At 40.3% G+C, this 20,141-nt stretch overlaps 1 protein-coding gene across 5 annotated transcripts in view; it reads right to left on the reverse strand.

Moving 5' to 3' along the window:
* Nucleotides 1-20,141, reverse strand: part of OSBPL9 (oxysterol binding protein like 9) — a 64,076-nt gene that overhangs the window by 25,837 nt on the left and 18,098 nt on the right. For all 5 annotated transcript variants that reach the window (XM_061344839.1, XM_061344840.1, XM_061344841.1 and 2 more), the window contains exons 4-6: nucleotides 11,117-11,193; nucleotides 2,419-2,514; nucleotides 310-357 (exon numbers count right to left, since the gene is read on the reverse strand). In XM_061344839.1, the coding sequence (XP_061200823.1) occupies nucleotides 310-357; nucleotides 2,419-2,514; nucleotides 11,117-11,193 (221 nt within the window). The remainder of the gene's footprint in view (nucleotides 1-309; nucleotides 358-2,418; nucleotides 2,515-11,116; nucleotides 11,194-20,141) is intronic.

Consider the following 20,141-nt stretch of genomic DNA (forward strand, 5'->3'; position numbering starts at 1 on the left):
TACAAACATTAAACACTCATCCTTGTTAAAGATTTTAAAATTTAAGTTAAAAATGTTTTTGACAGCTGGATAACAGAGGAATAATCACCTCCTACAGACTGAAATTGTTTTCATTGTGACATCCAGTATTACTAAAAATTCTATTTGCAACCTATTCACAACACAAATAATGTTATCAGTTATTCAAATTGCTCTGATTTCTACAACTTGATGAATTTGAACTGTACTTTAAATTTCTATAGACTATATTGATGCACAAAACCCCCTGATAAAGCAAAATAAGCAGTATTTAAGACAAAATGTACTTGCTTTTCTCTGTTCATCATCTTTGCAGTTCTGGAGCTTTTCATCAAAGAGCTAAAAGAAAGAGATACTTGTGAAAATCCTGGAAGTGTTATTTTTCCATATAAAAATCAGTCAGAAACACTGACATTTCAAACCCCAAAGCATTTAAGTACTTAAGTTATACAATCCTAGTATTCCAGGGTCTATAATAATAATAATCCCAGTATTATGACCAAAAGCAGTTTTTGTCTAATAGTTCTTAACAGCATTTGTGATAAAATAAATTTGTAATTGATTTCTCACGTTATCCCATCCTGCAGAGACCAGATCTCAGTCCCTGGCTAGTTCCACTGCTCAGCCTGACATGATTCTACCACAGTTTGAACAAGAAGGTGTGGTTAAGTAATGCAACTGACACTCATCATAACACTTCAAAGTGCCTTTCTTTCATTTCAGCAAAGATTTCAGGGTCTTCTCAAAACAACTTCAACCTTTACCAACCCTTTCAGGTACTTTGTTATTCAGGTACATGCTTCAAATCATGTAAGATTTGTAAGTGCTTCTTCAGGGAATACATACAGTGATTTCCCAGCATTAACTTCTACTTATGTTTCTTAAAAGTGGAATATGAGAAGCAGCTAAGCAAAGCAAAACAAATTATTACTGAAAAGCCCGCGTGTATATTTAACACAAACTGAGCTGAAACAGTTAAAAGTTACCTCTACAGTGCACATACAAAAAGCCATTAAATACAAGTTGTTCAAGGAAGAAAAAAAGATTAAGGGTAATGCTCAAAAGTTCATTACACCCACCCTTGCTCAGAAAAGAGGCTGTAAGTTTTAGTAGGTGAGCTACAGTTCTTCTCTCACCTGCCTGCATAAAACCTACTCATGTGTTCTCTTTTCCCCTTAAGGGCTCATTCCTGGCTCTAAAAAAAAAAACCTCAACACTAATCTCTGCCCATCCTCAAATTCAGTCTTCTTTCATTATTAATAAGTTCCTATACCCACTCCCACAGCTGGCCTGAAATAACAATTAGAAGGTGTAAAGATTTAAATACCTCCTTCAGTGAAGCATGCTGGATGGCTCTGAAGCTGGATAAAAAGCTTTCTCCTGATCAAGCCTTTGCAATCTAGCTTTGAATTTTGTTTGCATCTCTTTTGCCTACCTCCATTTTTGCTGGTATGCTCTTCCCCCTCTCTGCCCTCCCCTGCAACTGAATTTTGCTGAATATCCCACATGCATTGCTTGCTCATGATATCAGGGGAAAAGAATCCAAACCAGCAGAACTGAAGCAATCTTAACAGCAATTTTAACCTGCTGAGTCATGGGAAAAAGTGTCCTAACCAGCAGCATAAACTTTTTTTCTCAATAAGGTGAGTATTGAGATAACCTCATTACCTTCCCACCTACTCTTAAAATACATGCACACAGCGTGAAGGAACTGTATTTGTATAAAAAACATATGCAGAATGTTTTCACTCAAGGGAACAGATTTCACTCAAGGAACAAATTATCTATCACTACTCTAACACAGCCTGAAACTATGTACAACTGTCGTTGGGTACTACTTGACAACATTTTCCTCGAGGCAAATTCTGAATTGTTACCAGCAGTACAATGATTTAATTAGGTTAAAATTCAATTTGAGTTATCCCTGCCACTTCTATCTAGCTATATATACAAAAGAATATTTCAGCCATTGTAAACCATTCCATAAAATCTGTTTGTGCTATTCTAAATTTTCTTACTTTGACAATCCCAAAATCCGTTCTAAAAGAAAGGCATTTTCAGCTTATTTCTGCCCTTAGCTAATAACTCTTAACTTTTACACTTCTAGTAAAAATCTCTTTATCTCAGTATTTAGAATTTGGGTGACATCTAAGGTAGGGAAAAAGAGAAGATAAAAATCTATCGGCAGACTTCATATGTAAAAACAAAAGATGTTTTCTCCAGTTCAGTCAGCTCATTCAGACAAGCTCTCTCTGCATCCCACAATTACTAGACCAAGTGCTAAGCATAACACATGACTCTTTCCCTCCCTCAGTCTCTCCCTCTGTTGACCTTCCTTTCAATCAGACCCTGAAACCCATGCTGACAAGCAGACTCCAGTACACCAGTTAGTCACCATACCTTCAATTGGTCTATCAAGATCTGTAAGTAAGCATCAGCCTCTGTAAGTTTCTTGTCAAAATCATGAACGCTGGGAACAAATCCTGAATCCACACCCTAGATATAATAAAAATAAAATATATTATTAGTTTCAGAGGATAAAAAAAAACAAAACAACAAAAGTATGGGTTTTGCCTGACAGCTGACTGATAAAATAATGCCTTGCTTCTCATCCTGCCATGTGGAAAAACAGGCAAACAGCTGAACGCATTCGTCTCCTATTTGCAGCTAAATCAGTAACAGCAAACTGCTACACATTTTCAGTGGCAGTATAATCAGCACACACCAGAGTATTTCATTACTTGTGATTGAACAAATCCCCTTAAATTACACTAATTAAAGCTTCTTTGGAAAATGTAAAGGAGAATTCAAATTTTTCTAAAGACTGTCTTGTGATTTCATATTCCTACATCTCAGTTAAGGAAGGCAAACCAAACCCAACTGGATGACTGCACCTTCTGCACTCAGACAACACTACTCAACTCACAGCTTCTAACTGTTAACTAACTGAACCACCAAGTGCTAAATCTTTCCTTAAATAAGGACCCAACTTTCAGCTGAACAAAATCAAAATAATTATTCCTGGTTCCTTTACAGCTCTAAAGCTTTCCATCCTTGTCACTGTATTTGATTTCTTACATTTTGTTGCACATATCCCAACAAGTGCAAAGTAACAGGGCCATGAGAACGATTACTTTTATATTTTCTTGCTTGAAAAGTTGTTTCCCTTCACAATATACGACTCAAAGCCCACTTCTGCATACAACATAATCTCTACCTTTAAACTGATAAACCGTGTATATAAAGACCTGAACGAACTCCCTTTGGGTCACCACATCTTTAATTACAGGAAAGAAAAGATTCTTGGAATTGATTACTTCTGACTTCATGTTGAGGCTGTTCAGCCTGGAGAAGAGAAGGCTGCGTGGAGACCTCATAGCAACCTTCCAGTATCTGAAGGGGACCTATAGGGATGCTGGGGAGGGACTCTTCATTAGGGACTATAGTGATAGGACAAGGGGTAATGGGTTAAAACTTGAACAGGGGAAGTTTAGATTGGATCTAAGGATGAAGTTCTTTACTGTGAGGGTGCTGAAGCACTGGAATGGGTTGCCCAGGGAAGTTGTGAATGCTCCATCCATAGCGGTGCTCAAGTCCAGGCTCGACAGAGCCTTGGGTGAGATGGTTTAGTGTGAGGTGTCCCTGCCCATGGCAGGGGAGTTGGAACTGGATGATCTTAAGGTCTTTTCCAACCCTAACTATTCTGTGATTCTAGGCACATGTGCTATGTAAACACATTTCAGGTTTGTTTATAAAATACCTTTAAGGCAAATGGAACTGCAAAACAAATATCAAAGCACTCCCAGCTTAAGAAAATTCACAGAATGATAGAATGGTTTGGGTTGGAAAAGACCTTAAGATCACCCAGTTCCAGCCCGGCTGCCATGGGCAGGTACACCTTACACTAGACCATTTGAAGGGGGCCTATAGGGATGCTGAGGAGGGACTCTTCCCTAGGGACTGTAGTGATAGTACAAGGGGTAATGGGTTAAAACTTAAACAGGGGAAGTTTAGATTGGATATAAGGAGGAAATTCTTTCCTGTTAGGGTGGTGAGGCACTGGAATGGGTTGCCCAGGGAGGTTGTGAATGCTCCATCCCTGGCAGTGTTCAAGGCCAGGTTGGAGGAGGCCTTGGGTGACATGGTTTAGAGCAAGGTGTCCCTACCCATGGCAGGGGGGTTGGAACTGGATGATCTTAAGGTCCTTTCCAACCCTAACTATTCTATGATTCTATGTCACCCAAGGCTCTGTCCAACCTGGCCTTCAACACCACCAGGACTTCTGGGATGCACAGCTAGCTGAGAATCTCAAAGGTTTGAATGTGTGAAGACCAACCAGTGGGAAAACCCACATTTAAAACGGGGGAAGATGAGCAATCCGTATTTGTAAAATCCCATATTAGCAAAGTTCCATATCAGCGTAACATCTTCTCTGTCAATAGTTTCTTTTATTTTTATGTGATAATGGGTCATCATATTAAGAGCTTCGCTGATGGCTCTTCAGAGATGTGAACACTTGTGTGCAATACAGGAATGGCTTGCTCTTAGGCCTGTCAAGCTATGTGGGCAGCATCACGCACACCCTAATACATACAGCCATCTGCTAACCATAGAAGATGCTCTTCTTTATTCATTTGCCAAATTGTAAATTCTGCTATGAACACCCAAATCTTGACAACATTCTACATCAGTAAATCTATCAATACAGATTAGTTTGTAAACCGGCATGAAAAGAGTATACTTCACCCTGCATTAGACAGTTCACACTGGAGAAATGTAGCAATAATATTTTGAAACAAGGAGGGGGGAGGGGAAGAAAAGAACTATTTTGACTATGCTCAGAAATTTAAGATAAGACAAAACCCATCCAGTGTAACAAGTTACCAAAAAGAAACTCATAAGCAGAAGGGAGCATCCTCTCAATCACAAAACTTTTGACACTCCCTCAAACCAGTCAACTTTAAATTACATCAAAACTAGATATGAAACTATGTGAAATGAGTATTCTATTTCCTTGTTGAAAACTGAATTGTCTGCACATCTACCAGCCGACACCATCATTTAAGCAAATGGTCTTGCACACTCAGTTAAAAACACCTGGAGGTCAGGTTTCATACACCAAAACTGCATTGGATTTTTTCATACAGGAAAACTTCATGAGCTGGTGTCACAATGAGAAGGGGCTTGGACTAGGGAACTTTGAGGGGTCTTCTGCAGCTGAAATTATGCTGAGAGTTTAAAATAAGCACATTCAACTTATTAAAAAGACTAAGAACCCAGACTGCTTTAGATCTTCAGAAACACACTGATTCTTTCTTACTGTCAGCACCAATCCAGAGTAGTACAACCTGTTTTTCCACTGAATAACTAGATCTATCGATAAGCACACTTTATTTACCTCAAATAACAACTACTACTAGCTGTGGAGACAAGGAATTTATGGAACTTCCAGTCTGCCCAACGCTCCCCAAAACAATACATTTAATATCTGACTCCTCCCCACAAAGAAACCTGTATTGGTAACTCTAGAGACACGAGAAAAAGGTAGCATAGCAGTCTTTTCTTCATCCCTCCCTCCCTCCTACAACTTCTAGGATGTTCGCTTCAGGATGTATCGAAAACTTAACAGGCTAGGCAAGAATGGGGTGAAAAGATTGCATCATCCTTAGAAGCAGCATACCAGAAAAATGTAAATATATTTAGCAAATAAAAGCATTACAGCAACAACAACCTCTGTGAAAAACAAACAGTAATGAAGGCAGGAAAACAAAGGAAAAGATAAAGGCAAAAAGCAAGGACTTGACAATAGCTGTCCTTCCAGAATAGCTGTATTTGGGGAGGAAAAGAAAAAGCTATATAAAGCAGGCTTCCTTATCTTTCTGAAGATACTTGTGCTGTACTCTTCACCTCATCGGGATTCCACGCAGCAGAAAAAAATCTTGTGGCAGTTAGTTTAAAGAAGCGAGTGTTTTCCCTCCATCTGCAATACCTCAACAGAAACATACCCCTTGCCTACAGCATGAGTCTGTCAAGTAGGACGCTGCCTACAAAAATAGACAAAAAGTGACAGAAACTGAGGAAAATCAACAAATCTACTACTAAGGGTAATAAAAAATGGCACCTTCTTGTATTTTATTTGTGACAAAGATAAGCATCTTTTTCCTCTGCTAGACTTTTAAAGCAATACTGAAAGCTTGGAATGTGAATGTCTCAAAACAGGTTTAAAATCTCAATGTGGAAACTAACCTGGGTTAAAACTAAACTCAGACAGGGAGGGCAGCAGCAAAAGAAGTTTTGGACTGGGCCAGACCTGAATCCAGTTCCAGCTTCAGCTGTTCTTGCAATACTGCCTCTTCCCTTTTGCTACGAGAAGCGAGACAGGACTGCTTCCAGCAGCAGTACCAACTCTGAAGTACTGGTGAAGCAATGGTGAACTCTTTACATTTAAGCCATTGTATCAGTCTTCACAGCAACCATCCTTCACATATCATTTTCTTACCCTACTATTTGCTACCTCTGAAGTAAATACCTTGTTTAAATTATGAAGGTTATCTAGTTACCTTTCAGTTCCTTTGTCTCCACAGGGAGCCCTCTTAGAGGCAAAAATAATTTGAGGCATTTCCTGAAAGGTTTTCATAAGTTTGGGTAGGAAATTGTTTATAGCCTGCAAGCATTTAAAGACTCTCTAATGTGGATTATCACTGTCATACCTACTCAGAAAGCATGAAAGACATCCTATTTGTGGAATGTGCAAGTTTCAGCTTTGTGTTTTTATTTTAAATCAAGTTGGTAGTTACTTGTCTTTTATGCAATTCTGAACAGTGTCTTTAGTTGCCACTTTAAGACACCAAGATACTCTAGCAGCACTAGAATGGCAGAAAGGAAAAGCACATTTCAAGACCTGGGATTTAAGGCAAGAGTAAGTTTGAAATATTTGGATAACAGGAGGATGGAGATTGAGGGGAAATCTCCCCCTTCCCCCCCCCTCCCCCCAAGTACTGTTCATCCCTCCAGTTCAGGATCCTACATGCACTTGAAAGGCAGACAAGGAAATCAGGACGTTTAGGCTAAGCAAGAGAACTAGAAGCACCTCCTGTCTGAATGGGATTGCTGTTTGACATAAGATGCTGCTGAGGAACAGAAGAAAATTTGAGGTAACTTCTCACCCTCCTACCTCTGCCCAGGCAAACAAGAAAGCTCAGCCACAATACACCTTCACCTCATGCTCACCCTCCCCCCCCTTATCTCTCGTGGGTGTAAAGCAACTGATGTGCAGCCGCTGCAAAGCTCCTGGCCTCCTAATGCCACAACAATAACATCTTGGGAAGGGGAAAGGGAAAAACACTGTTGGATTCAGAGCTGCACTTGCAATGCTATCGCACCATTGACTGTTCAAGGACTTTTCAATAGACAAAGCTAATCCTTAGGAACTGTGCATATTTTTAGTAATGACTTTACTACAACAACATACAAAACCACAGCAAGCAGAACAACAGGCTTCAGTTTCAGGATCTACAGAACTTTCATTACAAGTGTACCTGAAACATTTCCTCCCTATTCTTGTTTCATTTGGACACAGCATTACTAACTGCAAGCTCTCTGGACAGCAAGGATCCCGTTACTCATTCTATTTATGACTCAGTTCTCCCTCAGCTCCTTGACTGTAGCTCATTCTTGCAAGTTTAGGCTTGCTGTGGGAAGTGTGTGTTTAATTATTTTTAACTGTTTCAAAGACACTTCCATTATCATGACCAAAGGACAACACAGTAGGCAAAAATAAACTTAGCAAGACTAATCAGACTAGAGAACACCCAGACACCACTTCACCTCTCCACCTTGTGTTAATTTCTTATCCTTGCTGATTTGGTTCACACAACACAGGAACTAAGTTTCAGCATGCTTTCTCTAACAGATCTAACAGTCTAACAGATGCGTGTTCACACTACGAAGGAAACTTCCCCAAAGTCTGACTTTTCAAACTTGTTTCCAAACACTCCAGTACCAGAACAGGCATGGAAATCTGAAAAAGACTCAGAAAAAGATACATCATTTTGGACAAAAGCAAATGTATAAAAGTTGTATCTGACAGATAACTATGCTTCTGTTTGCGACAGAAACTAAGAACCCAAGAAAATACCCTCACAGAAAATAATCTCTGCTACAGCACTCAACCCCCATCCATACCCATTGACTCAATGATCCTCCTAAACAACTCATTTGACTTTACTGTCCAAATAGACAGGAAAGCAAAAGAACATCAAGTGCATGAAGCGGTGTTTTGTTTTAAATGTTAACAGAAACCAGGGCGTGTTTGTATACAAGGAGCTCTTGTAAGCGGATGAAAGCATCCCTGCGTGCACGCAGGGCACACGAACTCGGCGGCGCTCCCGTGAGGAACCGCAGCCGCTCCCGGAGGCTCCGCCAGGCCCCCTGTACAGGAGGCCCGTGCCCACCCGCCCGCCCCTGCTCTGGGGGGGGCTGCCTAACACCGACCTCTGCCCTGGGGCCGACCCGACGGCCTGTCCGGCCGGAACAAGGACAGGCAGCGGCCGGAGCCGCTCGGCCTCTGCTGGCGGGAGGCGGCGCCCGGCTCCCAGTCGGGACGCGCCGCGGCGGACAGGGCACCCGGCAGCCCCGGCACCTGCCCCCCACCCCGTCCTTCCCTGCCCCGTACTCACACCGGCCATTCCTCCGCGCGGCGCGGCGCAGAGCGGTGGGGCTGGCTGCCCGCCCGCCGGGCCCCGGCAGCGCCGCCTCGGCCGGGGAGGGGACTGGAGGAGCAGGGAGGGCAGGACCCCCCCGAGGCCGTGGCTCCGGCCCCGCCGCTCGCCCACATCACGAATAAGGCGGCCGCCGATTGGCGGGCGGGCGGCGCGCGATCCTCCCTCCGGGGAATGGCGGTCAGCGGGAGGGGGTGTCCCGGCAGCGGCTGACCCTCGGTGAGGAGCGGGCGGCGGGGGGCAGCGCTCGTACAGCCCGAGGGGGCTTGGACGCTATCAGGAGGCACTTAAAGGTTTCTGCTTGGAGATGGACGCCCTTCCTTCCTGCTCATGGAATAAAGCTATGTAGCAAGGGGGTACAGTCCTGTTTCGTTCTTACACCGGTATCTCCTCAGCAGCTCAAGCCAAAGGAGATGATGAGCCTTGAACTGGATCCCAGCTCACCCAAAAGCCAAGGCCTCAAACAAAAAGGTTATGTGACTAGCACACTGCAGAAGGGGCTCGAAAACGAATGGTGACCACAGTGGTGGCCCGGCAAGGTGTTACACTCAATGGGGAGCATATTTAAGAGGGATGAGGATTTGGTGCTTAGTAACCAGTTTTAGATTTTTCAGTAATTGTCTCAAACATTACTAGATAAATTACTAACAGAGGCTTTTTTAATCTAAATATGCCTTACTTGGAAGAGAAAAACCCCTCCTGGAACGTGAGCAGGTTATGTTAGCAGGGAACACTTCCATTATTAGTGGCAATCCTGAAATCTATGTCTGCCCATAAAACTACAGTCACCGTTTCTAGAGAGCATGGAAGCATGTGTGATAAAACCCACAGTGCATCCTGGTGTTTCATTTCTGTGCTCTGTATCTCCAAGCCACAAACAGTCTTTCAGGTGGAGAAAACTGCACAGATTCCTTCATTTCAGACCCTGAATAGGACCACTAATGTTCACCTATTCACTTTCTCCTTGCTGAGGACGGGGAAGGAAGCATCCCTTGGAAGCGAGCTGACCCTTCTAAATCCACATGATAATCTCTGTCTCCTCACACTTGCTGCAGAACAGAGTTCTTCAGTGTGCTCAGACACTGTGTCCAGATGAAGAGATTACTTCTCAAATATCCATGACATGTTACTAGGGATACAAAGCTGATTGGCAAACTGGAATTTTTATCCAGGGATCTGCTGTCCACTAGAAAATCTGCAGTGGTCTTTAGCAGTGAAAAAGACTAGAAACTACTGTTTAGTGGGAAATTAAGGTAAACTGATTGATATAGCACAAGTGTCTAAATTTGGGTGGCAAATTCAGGCTTGTTCTAACTCTTTAGACTAGGCAAACATCTGAATCAGTCTCTCTACATTAGGGATATTAGGTATTTTAATGTATCTTTCTTCAGACAGTGTCAATCATTGAAAGACCAAATTCTCTTGCCATACTCCAAAAGCATACCAAAATGATATCAACACAAATAAGGCATACCTGTTTTAGGATTTCTACACTGTCAGCACACACTTTTGTGGTACAAACCAACTATGAGAAAGTCCCTTTCATGAAGAGCTGGGTTTCTCTCCAGGGCAAAAATAAAGGTTTAGCAAGTCTTATGGACATGACCAAGTCAAGAACATTGCCAGAAGCTGATTTTACGTAACTAGCACTAACAACTCTCAGTCCAACCATCTGCTTTTAGAACGAGGAGACTCCTGATATCCAGCTTACACAGTGGATTCAAACATAGCTATTTATTATTTTTGTCATCCAGAAAGATGTTCAATGCTGCTGCCTCATTTTAATTTCAAAATAGGGTGGTGTACAAGCACAAAACAGGCTTGACCCAAACATGACTAACTCCTGGTTAAAAAGAATAACTACATAGAACCACAGAATAGTTAGGGTTGAAAAGGACCTTAACATCATCCAGTTCCAACCGCCCTGCCATGGGCAGGGACACCTCACACTAAACCATGTCACCCAAGGCTTTGTCCAACCTGGACTTGAACAGCGCCAGGGATGGAGCATTCACAACCTCCCTGAGCAACCCATTCCAGTGCCTCACCATCCTCACAGTGAAGAATTTCCTCCTTATACCCAATGATATCCAATTATATCCAATACATGTACAAGAGTAAGTCTGGTACCATCAATTAAAAACATGAGTTACTAAAGAGAAGACTTATGCTGACTTTTCATAATGATAAAACAAGAAAACAGTAACAGAAAGACTCAAACATAATCTCAGGTATCTTATTATATATGTATCTTATTATATATGACTGCATAGGCTATGATTAGATGTTATACAGGATTTGTTAGCAGTCATGCCACTGTAATTCATTGCTTTGATAAAAAGAAAGTAAAACATGCTGAAAGTGAAACTGAAACTTGCCTGAAGCTGGAGGGTATGGCGGAGAATGGTGTCCTCTAAAGCATGAATCCACTTCTCTCTCTCATCAGCATCTCGAGCTGAAAAAGTATTCAAAAGAGATTGTTAAATTATATAGAGTCTTCTATACTAAAAGCCATAAGGAAACAGATCAGATGTTCTCCCTAAATATGGAAAATAAATGATACTATCTTTGTGAAGTCATCAAGGACCTAATTCCATGGTTGTCTTAATATCCTGTTTACTCTTCTGTGGTTACAGCTCTGTAACATTATTATGTTAATGTACTCTATGGTACTGGGGAGATGTTTTAAATAATCATGTAAGCAAAAATATTGTATGCTTTAGTAGAAAAATTGTACTAATGACTCGGTACTATACATGTCAAAAATAATAAGAATATGATAAATATAAGAATAGTTTTGCATTATTGCTATTTGTGATTATCTATCCCTTGTCCACCTGTAGGGGCATAGATGCAAAGAGAGTCTGCGCAGACATTCTTCATTTAATTCATTAAGTTATTGTCAAATTTTCTTAGTTACAAGAAGCTGTTCAACCTCAAATAAATTATCCAGCAATTCTACTTCATATGTACAGAGTAACTTTGTATAGGTTAGCCTTTCAGATAGGGATTCATAAGACAGGACAAACACCTCGAACAAGTCACTAGTGTGAATAATGAAGCACAAAGAATAAAGTTTATAATAAACATTTTTTAAATTCAATTCTACTTGAAAACTGAATAAAACCTGATTCATATGTTAATGACAACACAAAAGAATATTTTCATGCTCCTGCAAGAGACCACCATGCAGTTTTAATTAAGAATCCAAGTCTAAGTCTGTGCTTTAAGAGTGTTTAAAGAACACAGGAGCAGACAGGACCAGTGGACTCTAGGTGAATAAAGATGAGAAAAATCCACAGGTATTAAATAAGCTGCAAACAAACTGGCCCATATACAGATTTAGAATAGTTATTGACAATTGTTTCTAGTTCCTCATTCAAGTGGAAGGTATTTAAAAGAAACAGGAAGCCTGCTAAAAGCAAGGAAAGCTTAACTGAGCTAGCATCTATTATGAATCAGAGAACTAAGATTCCTATCTGGCTTATTTGTTATGGAATTCAGAGGAAATATCTTTAAGGTATTATATGGAAATGTGCTCTCCAGACTCAAAGTGCTTTGTTTTTCAGTGTTCCCTTTCTTAACGCTATGTTTCCATTGCTTGTATTCTTTGCAGCTCAAACCCATCCATACTTAAAACCACCATAGATCTTCTAAGTAAGTTAAATAATCCCTCCTTTAGGAAATTATTTATTATTTTTTCACATACCCATTTTTATAAAGGATATTTAATTGGCCAGAGGAAGGGATGAAGGAAGGAGATAGGAAATCCACAGAAGCAGCTCTCTACATCTCCCTGGCTTTAGGAGGAGGATGCTGTAGATTGTTCTAGACTCCCAAAAGAAAACCCTCTCAATGTCAAGGTAAACATACTACATCGTTTACTTCAGCACATATACAGTAACTATGTCAAATAACAAAACCACCAAGAAAGAATTGATAATTTATGCCAAGTTTGTGAGAAACACATCAGAATGTCTTTTCAATACAGAAACGTGCTCCACAGTTAACTGATGAGGGAGCCTCACAGAGAAGTGAGGCAAAACTTCCATTACACACAAGGTAAAAGCCTGGTCTGAAATGCAGCCAGTTCTCTAAAAATACTTATTTTCCTACAAGTCAACCTCTATTCATTGTTCTTTTAAAATAGTGACCAATTGCCACAGGTATGCTGGTAATGATACCATTAACTTGCACAAATAAAAACCAGACATAAGGGAAAGTGACTACCCAAAGTGCTCTCATATTCACAAAGGAAGTCTGTAGGAAGAAGTTAAAGTCATTAAATGTTACTTAGAACAGCAAGTAAACAACTTTCCTGTAGGAACTGCAGCAAGTATTAAAAAGCTGGATTTTGCCACCAGTAACTCTCAAAAACTCATTAGAAAGAACTTCTAAATTATAGGGGGGGGGCCTATTAGTTCTCTGCATTCTAATTGAAAAGCTGAAGTAGGTGCTGAGGAGATGTTTATAATGCAGTGAAACTAGACAGGAGGAAGGGACAGAAACCCTGTGAACTCTGCCCAGAAGACTGCATGAAGTCAAATATATTTTGCAAAGTGTAAATTGTAATTTTCCTTTTCACATTAGGTACACACATGCACATATGAACACCCTGTTCTCTTCTCCCAGCACAGCCTGCACTTTAACACTACTTTCAATTACTGAATTAGTCAATTAGAGTCGGGTGTATTTTCCCCTGACAGTGATTTTAACGCTTATTAGCTGCTTTGGTTCTCCTCACCAAGAACAGGTTCCTTTCCCTAGTCCTGACACATGTAACAATGAAGCTTATGCTTCTTACACCAGTCACCACTGAATAGTAAACACATAAAGTTACCTGTGCCATTAATTTGCCAGTATTCCAAATGTATCAACACTTCAGCTTTTCAAAGGTGTGTTCAAAGTGGGTGGTGGTGAATCTTTTCCAATAGGTGTGAAGTTTCTTAGGTTTGTTTTCTGGTTTTCCTGTTTTGTGTCTGTTTTTAATCAATCACCTCTCAGTCCTAAAGAACATCTTGCTGGGGAACTCTGGTACAAGCCACTGAGTAGCTACCAAGTGATTCATATGCCAAAAAAATCCCGTGTTCAAGGTTTTTTGCTCACAATTATTCAAACTAAAAAAGGAACTATTAAGCTGCAGACCAGTGAATTAATCCTTGTACTGCAACAGACCGCCTATGATCTTCTGTACTGCCAGCAAAAAGAGGTCACTGTATTAGTTTATCTCACTATACAGCAGGCCATTAATAAAGGTTACCACATGAAGACTTGTCTATGAATCACTGACAGGACATGGAAGGTTTGTAGCAATAGGGAAGACCTAGAAATCAGTACAGTTCAAAAACTGAACTCACTTTCCCATGCTCATAAATAAACTAAATTTCAAAGCTTCTGTTCCTCTAATAGCCCTTTTATAGCTCTTTCTACCAGGGTTCTGCAAGCTGTATTTTTCTTCATATATTGGACACTGCATGGCATGATCAATCCTTAGGCAGAACACATGAATCTCATCAACCCTGCTACTAAGGGGAAGTCTCAGCCACGATAAACCCAGGAGCACTGCCATGAGAAGACTGCTTACTCCATGGAAACACACAGCACTGTAACCTTTTAAGCACCCTGTGTTCAGGACACCGGTTTAACTTTCAGACCATCTATCATCACCAGCAGATCTTCCTGGCTGTCTTCCATACACTGTTTTAAGAAAACCATGGAGAAAACAGCAGGGTGCAGTTTTTAGTAAAGCAAGCTGCAAGAAAAGTTGTATTTAATCTAATCAAAATGGCTGCTGTAAGATTAGGTGCAAGTAAAAGCTCCCTAATGGTAAAAGCTATTTAGAACTGAATAGCTGCCAAAAAAATTACTGATGAAAAAAAAAATCAATGGGAACATTCAAAAAAGAGATCAGCCAACACACTCAGAAACAATTTATGGGAAAAACCTATACACAATGGTCAGAGATCATTATCCACCCATCTGTAGCAAAAGCTAAATATCCAAGCCATTTTTTCATGTAAAGAGGGCAACTTTGGGCAAAGAAAAAGCTCTAATATCTTTTCAGCTAAAAAATTTGTGGTGCACACTATATAATAGCCACCCTGCATCAGCAAATGCTGGAGCCTTTCTTCAGCAGGTAGGGAACAAGAATGCCTCGCTCACTAGCCCTATTGTCTGAAGTACCCCAAAATCACTCAAACTTTGTTCATGATTTGACCAGGCTCCATTTTAAAGTCAAACACACACACATCCCTTATTCCTATGGAAAAGCTACTCCAAACTTTCTGCCAACGTATCTGGGATAAGGCAATTATTATCTAGTCCAAGGAATGTTACTAGTTGCTGTGGTTATACAAAAAGGGAGGAATTGTATCTGGTCCATCTTGACACAAATCTTCTAGAAAGAGAAGGTCAGGGGACAAGAGAAAAACACTTTCCTATGGTGACTCTAGAATAACAGTATTATGAAAGACAAATAACACTGAGACATCTACATGAGAAAAACCTGGCACTTAAAACCACAAAGGTGTTGCTTCAGCTGTTTGTAACTGATTCAATTTTTTTAATGCTAATTACAAAAAGAACTTAAATAGACAACCCATGAGACACTACATGAATATTCATTGTGGTTCTTAGTTACTGTGACAGTTACCTTGTCAGCTGAAATTCAAATTGTATCAGGACATCAACTACCCACAAAAACATCAGTGCTGTCTGCAGTTGAGAGAATCATAGAATCACAGAATCATAGAATAGTTAGAGTTGGAAAGGACCATAAGATCATCCAGTTCCAACCCCCCTGCCGTGGGCAGGGACACCTCACAATAAACCATCCCACCCAAGGCCTCATCCAACCTGATCTTGTACACTGCCAGGGATGGAGCATTCACAACCTCCCTGGGCAACCCATTCCAGTGCCTCACCACCCTAACAGGAAAGAATTTCCTCCTTATACCCAATCTAAACTTCCCCTGTTTAAGTTTTAACCCGTTACCCCTTGTCCTATCACTACAGTCCCTAATGAAGAGTCCCTCCCCAGCAGATACTGGAAGGCTGCTATGAGGTCTCCACGCAGCTTCTCTTCTCCAGGCTGAACAGCCCCAACTTTCTCAGCCTATCTTCATCTGGGAAGTGCTCCAGTCCCCTGATCATCCTCGTGGCCCTCCTCTGGACTTGTTCCAACAGATCCATGTCCTTTTTATGTTGAGGACACCAGAACTGCACACAATACTCCAGGTGAGGTCTCAGGAGAGCAGAATAAAGGGGCAGGATCACCTCCTTCGACCTGCTGGTCCAGCTCCTTTTGATGCAGCCCAGGATACGGTTGCTTTCTGGGCTGCAAGTGCACACTGAAGCCGGCTCATGTTCATTTTCTCATCAACCAGCACCCCCAGGTCCTTCTCCGCAAGGCTGCTCTGAATCTCTTCTCTACCCAGCCTGTAGCTGTGCCTGGGATTGCTCTGACCCAGGTGTAGGACCTTGCACCTGGCATGGTTAAACTTCATGAGGTTGGCATCAGCCCACCTCAGAAGTGTGTCAAGGTCCCTAGTCCCCGTGCTTTTCTCTAAAAGTGCTCGAATCATTAACTCAGTTTTTACTGCAATTTAACAGTGAACATTTGCACATGGAACCAGCTAAATCCACGAAGAGCTACACAATCACTGCAAGAGGTTGGAATCATTAATGGCTGAGTCCCTGCAAATTTACCATGGCTATGCCACTTAAGCTATTTACACATTTTTCTAGAATAGGTATTTATGAACTAGGTTACAATTTGTCCCCATATGCTTAACCTTTCACTCCTCTGTGTCTATAGTGCATCCTTTGAAAAGTACCTGTATAACTTATTGTGACACCTCAGGCATGTTTGAGGCAACCACAAGGTACTTAACACAATCACAGGCCTATTTATGACTAGTTCCGAGAATTACACTTAAAAACTATGCAGTTGTATTGCAGTGAGATTTAAAATACCAGAATCATACAGGTATTCTGGTATTCCAACACAGGTTGGAAGTGACCTCAAGGATCATCTGGTCCAACCCTTCTCGGCAAAAGCACAGTCTAGACAAGATGGTCCAGCTCCATCTCCAGCTGAATCTTTAAAGTATCCACCATTGGGGAATCTACCACTTCCCTAGGAAGATTACCCAGTGGCTGATTGTTCTCAACATTATAATATTATCTCAATATGATAATATTTTAAAGACGTGCATTTTTTCCTGTGATCTGTCTGCTTGAGCTTGTTCATAAGATACTTTAACATCCATTTTATACTAAGAAAATAATATTCTGAACACTTTTCTAGAGGAGTTACAAAGAAAGAAAAGCAATTACTTTATGAAGGAGAAAACTGTAGAATGAAAAATATAACAAAGACAGGAATAATTGCTTCAACTGAGAATATTCTGTAATTCACAAAAATGATGTTTTACAGCTCCTAAAATGGTCCCTTATCTCTGAACTTCCCCAAATGTCAAATCAGATATGGCAGGGATTTTGAAAAGTTCTATTCCAAGAGGATAAGTACATTAAATGCTCTCAGCCTCTATTAATTTCCCAAATAGAGAATAAAGCTTGTAATTCAGAGTTCCTATAATATTTACTCCGTTGTGAAGAGATTGTATGTGTTTATATAACATATACCAAATGTTAAAGTACAGCATAAAACAGATTACTTTTTCCAGCCTAAGCTTGATAGCATCTAAAGATCAGATATAAACAACTTTAACAACTCTGTTCCATGATACAGCATCTACCACTAGCATTTCTAGGTTATGCACAGCAGTACTTGGAAGACAGAATACACAAAACATATCACGTCTGAATTAGCATATTGGTGCCTTTTTTTTCCCCATGTGCATCCACATGGGCATTAGGATGAAAAAAAACATCCAGAATTAGTTAATAAAATCACTAGATTACTTATAAATACACCATACTGGCACAAAATGTGTACTTTATTTTCATTCACTGTGACCTACTTACAGGCAGAACTCAGTGAAAAAAAGTCTATTACACCCACAGAGTCAATAGAGTCAATTATGCAGCCTTCATTCTGACAAAACTTCCACTGATTTTTATGTAAAATGCCTGTATTTTCTCAGCCAAGTGCAGAACCAGGGTAGTATCTTTACACACAAATAAGCAGAGATAAAGCAGAAATTCTGACTGCATTGAGATTAATAGGATTTTTGCCACCAATTTCAATGGAGAGAGATTTTATCAGTAATGCCCAATAAGGTGGAAAAGTCAACAAATCGAAAGGTTGTTCCCTCCCTAAATAAATGGCTTTTTAAAGTCACTGAAGGCCTTTCAAAGCCAAGAAAATTGTGTGAGATGAAGCAGTTTCACAAAAGCCTAACAAAATACTGTATTTTCACTGCTTACAAATACCCTTCTAACACATGCAGCTCCCACATCTGTCAGTAGGTTGAACACATCTCAGTACCTTATTTCCTCTGTGTCACAATTTTGGAGTTGTAACAATCATCATTATCCCTTCTTCTAATCTTCCTCCTGATACCATTCTCCACCCACATATATAAATCAACCCTCCTTCTGCTCTGCAGGTCTATGACCAGCCTAATCTCTCTGAACCTACAAATGACTCCTGTGCAGTCACAAGACAGAAAGTCTAATCTTGTCCAATGGTCTCCTGTGTACAGTGTATTAGTAAGATTAATCTCTGATCTTGAGAAAGCAACTAAACTGCTGTTTCACTGTCACCTGAGCTCCAAAGCTTTTTAGCAAGCTTTATAATCAGCCCATAAACATACCTTCAGGGGGAAACCTGTGTGACAAAGGAAATACACTATTAAGGTGCTATTAGTTCTCTCTGGGAATTCACACACAACATGTCATTTTGTAGTTAACCATTTCTGAATGTGGGGCAATCTGTAAATATCTGAGTTTTCACTAGAGAATTACAATATTTAAATATTAATATAGTAATACTAATAGTTTACACAGTATATTCCGTGGAAGTGCATTTCAAGGTATGTTTGCCTTTAAAAGCCATTGAAGATTACACTGAACTAGGTCAGAAACTACTAGTTTAAGGTAGAAACCATATTATGGCTTCAACTAAAAAAAATAAAATATAAGAACAAAAAATATAACCATTTTCTTTAGCCAATAATACAGTTCTCAGTTCAAGAGGTCAAATTCAAGTTTATTGCTACTTGGAATTTCTTGTTAAAACAGAAGGAAAAGGGTGTTGAACTTCTCAGCATCCCTCCCCTCTTACAGCAAGACTTCTTTCAACCACCTCTCCCCTTCCAAAATAGTTGCCATGTATCATACAGTTTAGAGAACAGATTCATATTGATGCCAGAAGTAACAAGCAATAAATATACTGTTACTGGACACAACACACAGATACTGTTTCAAGGTATTATTTTCTTCACTACTCCAAAGTTTAACATACATTTTGAAATCTGTTACTTCAACCTTAAGGAATGGAAAAACAAGAGCTGTGTATATATAATAACAAAAATAGAGTGCAGAGAGCCCCATTAAAAATGGCATACTCATGGTATGATTAGAAAACAAGCAATTATAATACAGGATGCTGTGGGTTGAAGAAGGAGCTGCATTAAACAGGAAAAGCTCAATCACACTGCTCTCTGTACAATTAGTATACCTGCTCATCCTCCTCTGCATTGAGCATAGAGTGCAGCAGAGCACAGAGAAATTCACTGTTTCAGCATCACCAGAACCCCAAAAAACTGTGAAAAATGTTATCTTAGGAAAAACAATGCATCACAGCAGTTATATAAACACGATGGAGGAAACCAGCACAGACCAAGATTTCACACCAAAATCTCTTTGTGGGCATTTTTCAATACCAAATTAAAAAAGCTTTCAAAACTTTTTTGGGAAAAGGATGCATTTTATGAATCGTTACTGAAATTAAGTAATCTGATAGACTAAAGTGCCTCTTTACACCACAAGAGCAGTAAGATTCCTGTCATCTATTTGGTGGGCAATGTTAAGATTTTATAGAAGACTATAAATATTGTCTATTTCCACAAGTAGTGGTGAAACGCAGATCTAAAACCATTACACTCACTTTTTGTACTTAACACAAATACTCAACAATCCCAAATTTTGACACTGCTCAGCAGCTAAGGCCTTTGTGGACCCCAGCACATTGTTAGTACTTGCTGTACTCCATATTAACAAAACTTCTCTGCTTTTGTAACATTAAGGCAACCTCTTGCTGTGCTCTTTTCTCAGGTGGGATGGTAGGCAAGGCAGACACAAATTAAGCTAGAAACTGGGGCAGGATGAGGAAGAAGGAGAAATCTACCTTTACCAGCTGACAGCTTTCATGTAATAGGAGAATAAGTTGCACAGCAACATTCATGCTTCATTTCTCAGATACTTTTGTGGCAGGAA

Source organism: Neopsephotus bourkii, unplaced genomic scaffold (assembly GCF_033783945.1).
Source record: "Neopsephotus bourkii isolate Nb327-2 ecotype Australia unplaced genomic scaffold, CSIRO-AGI_Nbou_v1 NB_234, whole genome shotgun sequence".
Taxonomy (NCBI): Eukaryota; Metazoa; Chordata; class Aves; order Psittaciformes; family Psittacidae; genus Neopsephotus; species Neopsephotus bourkii.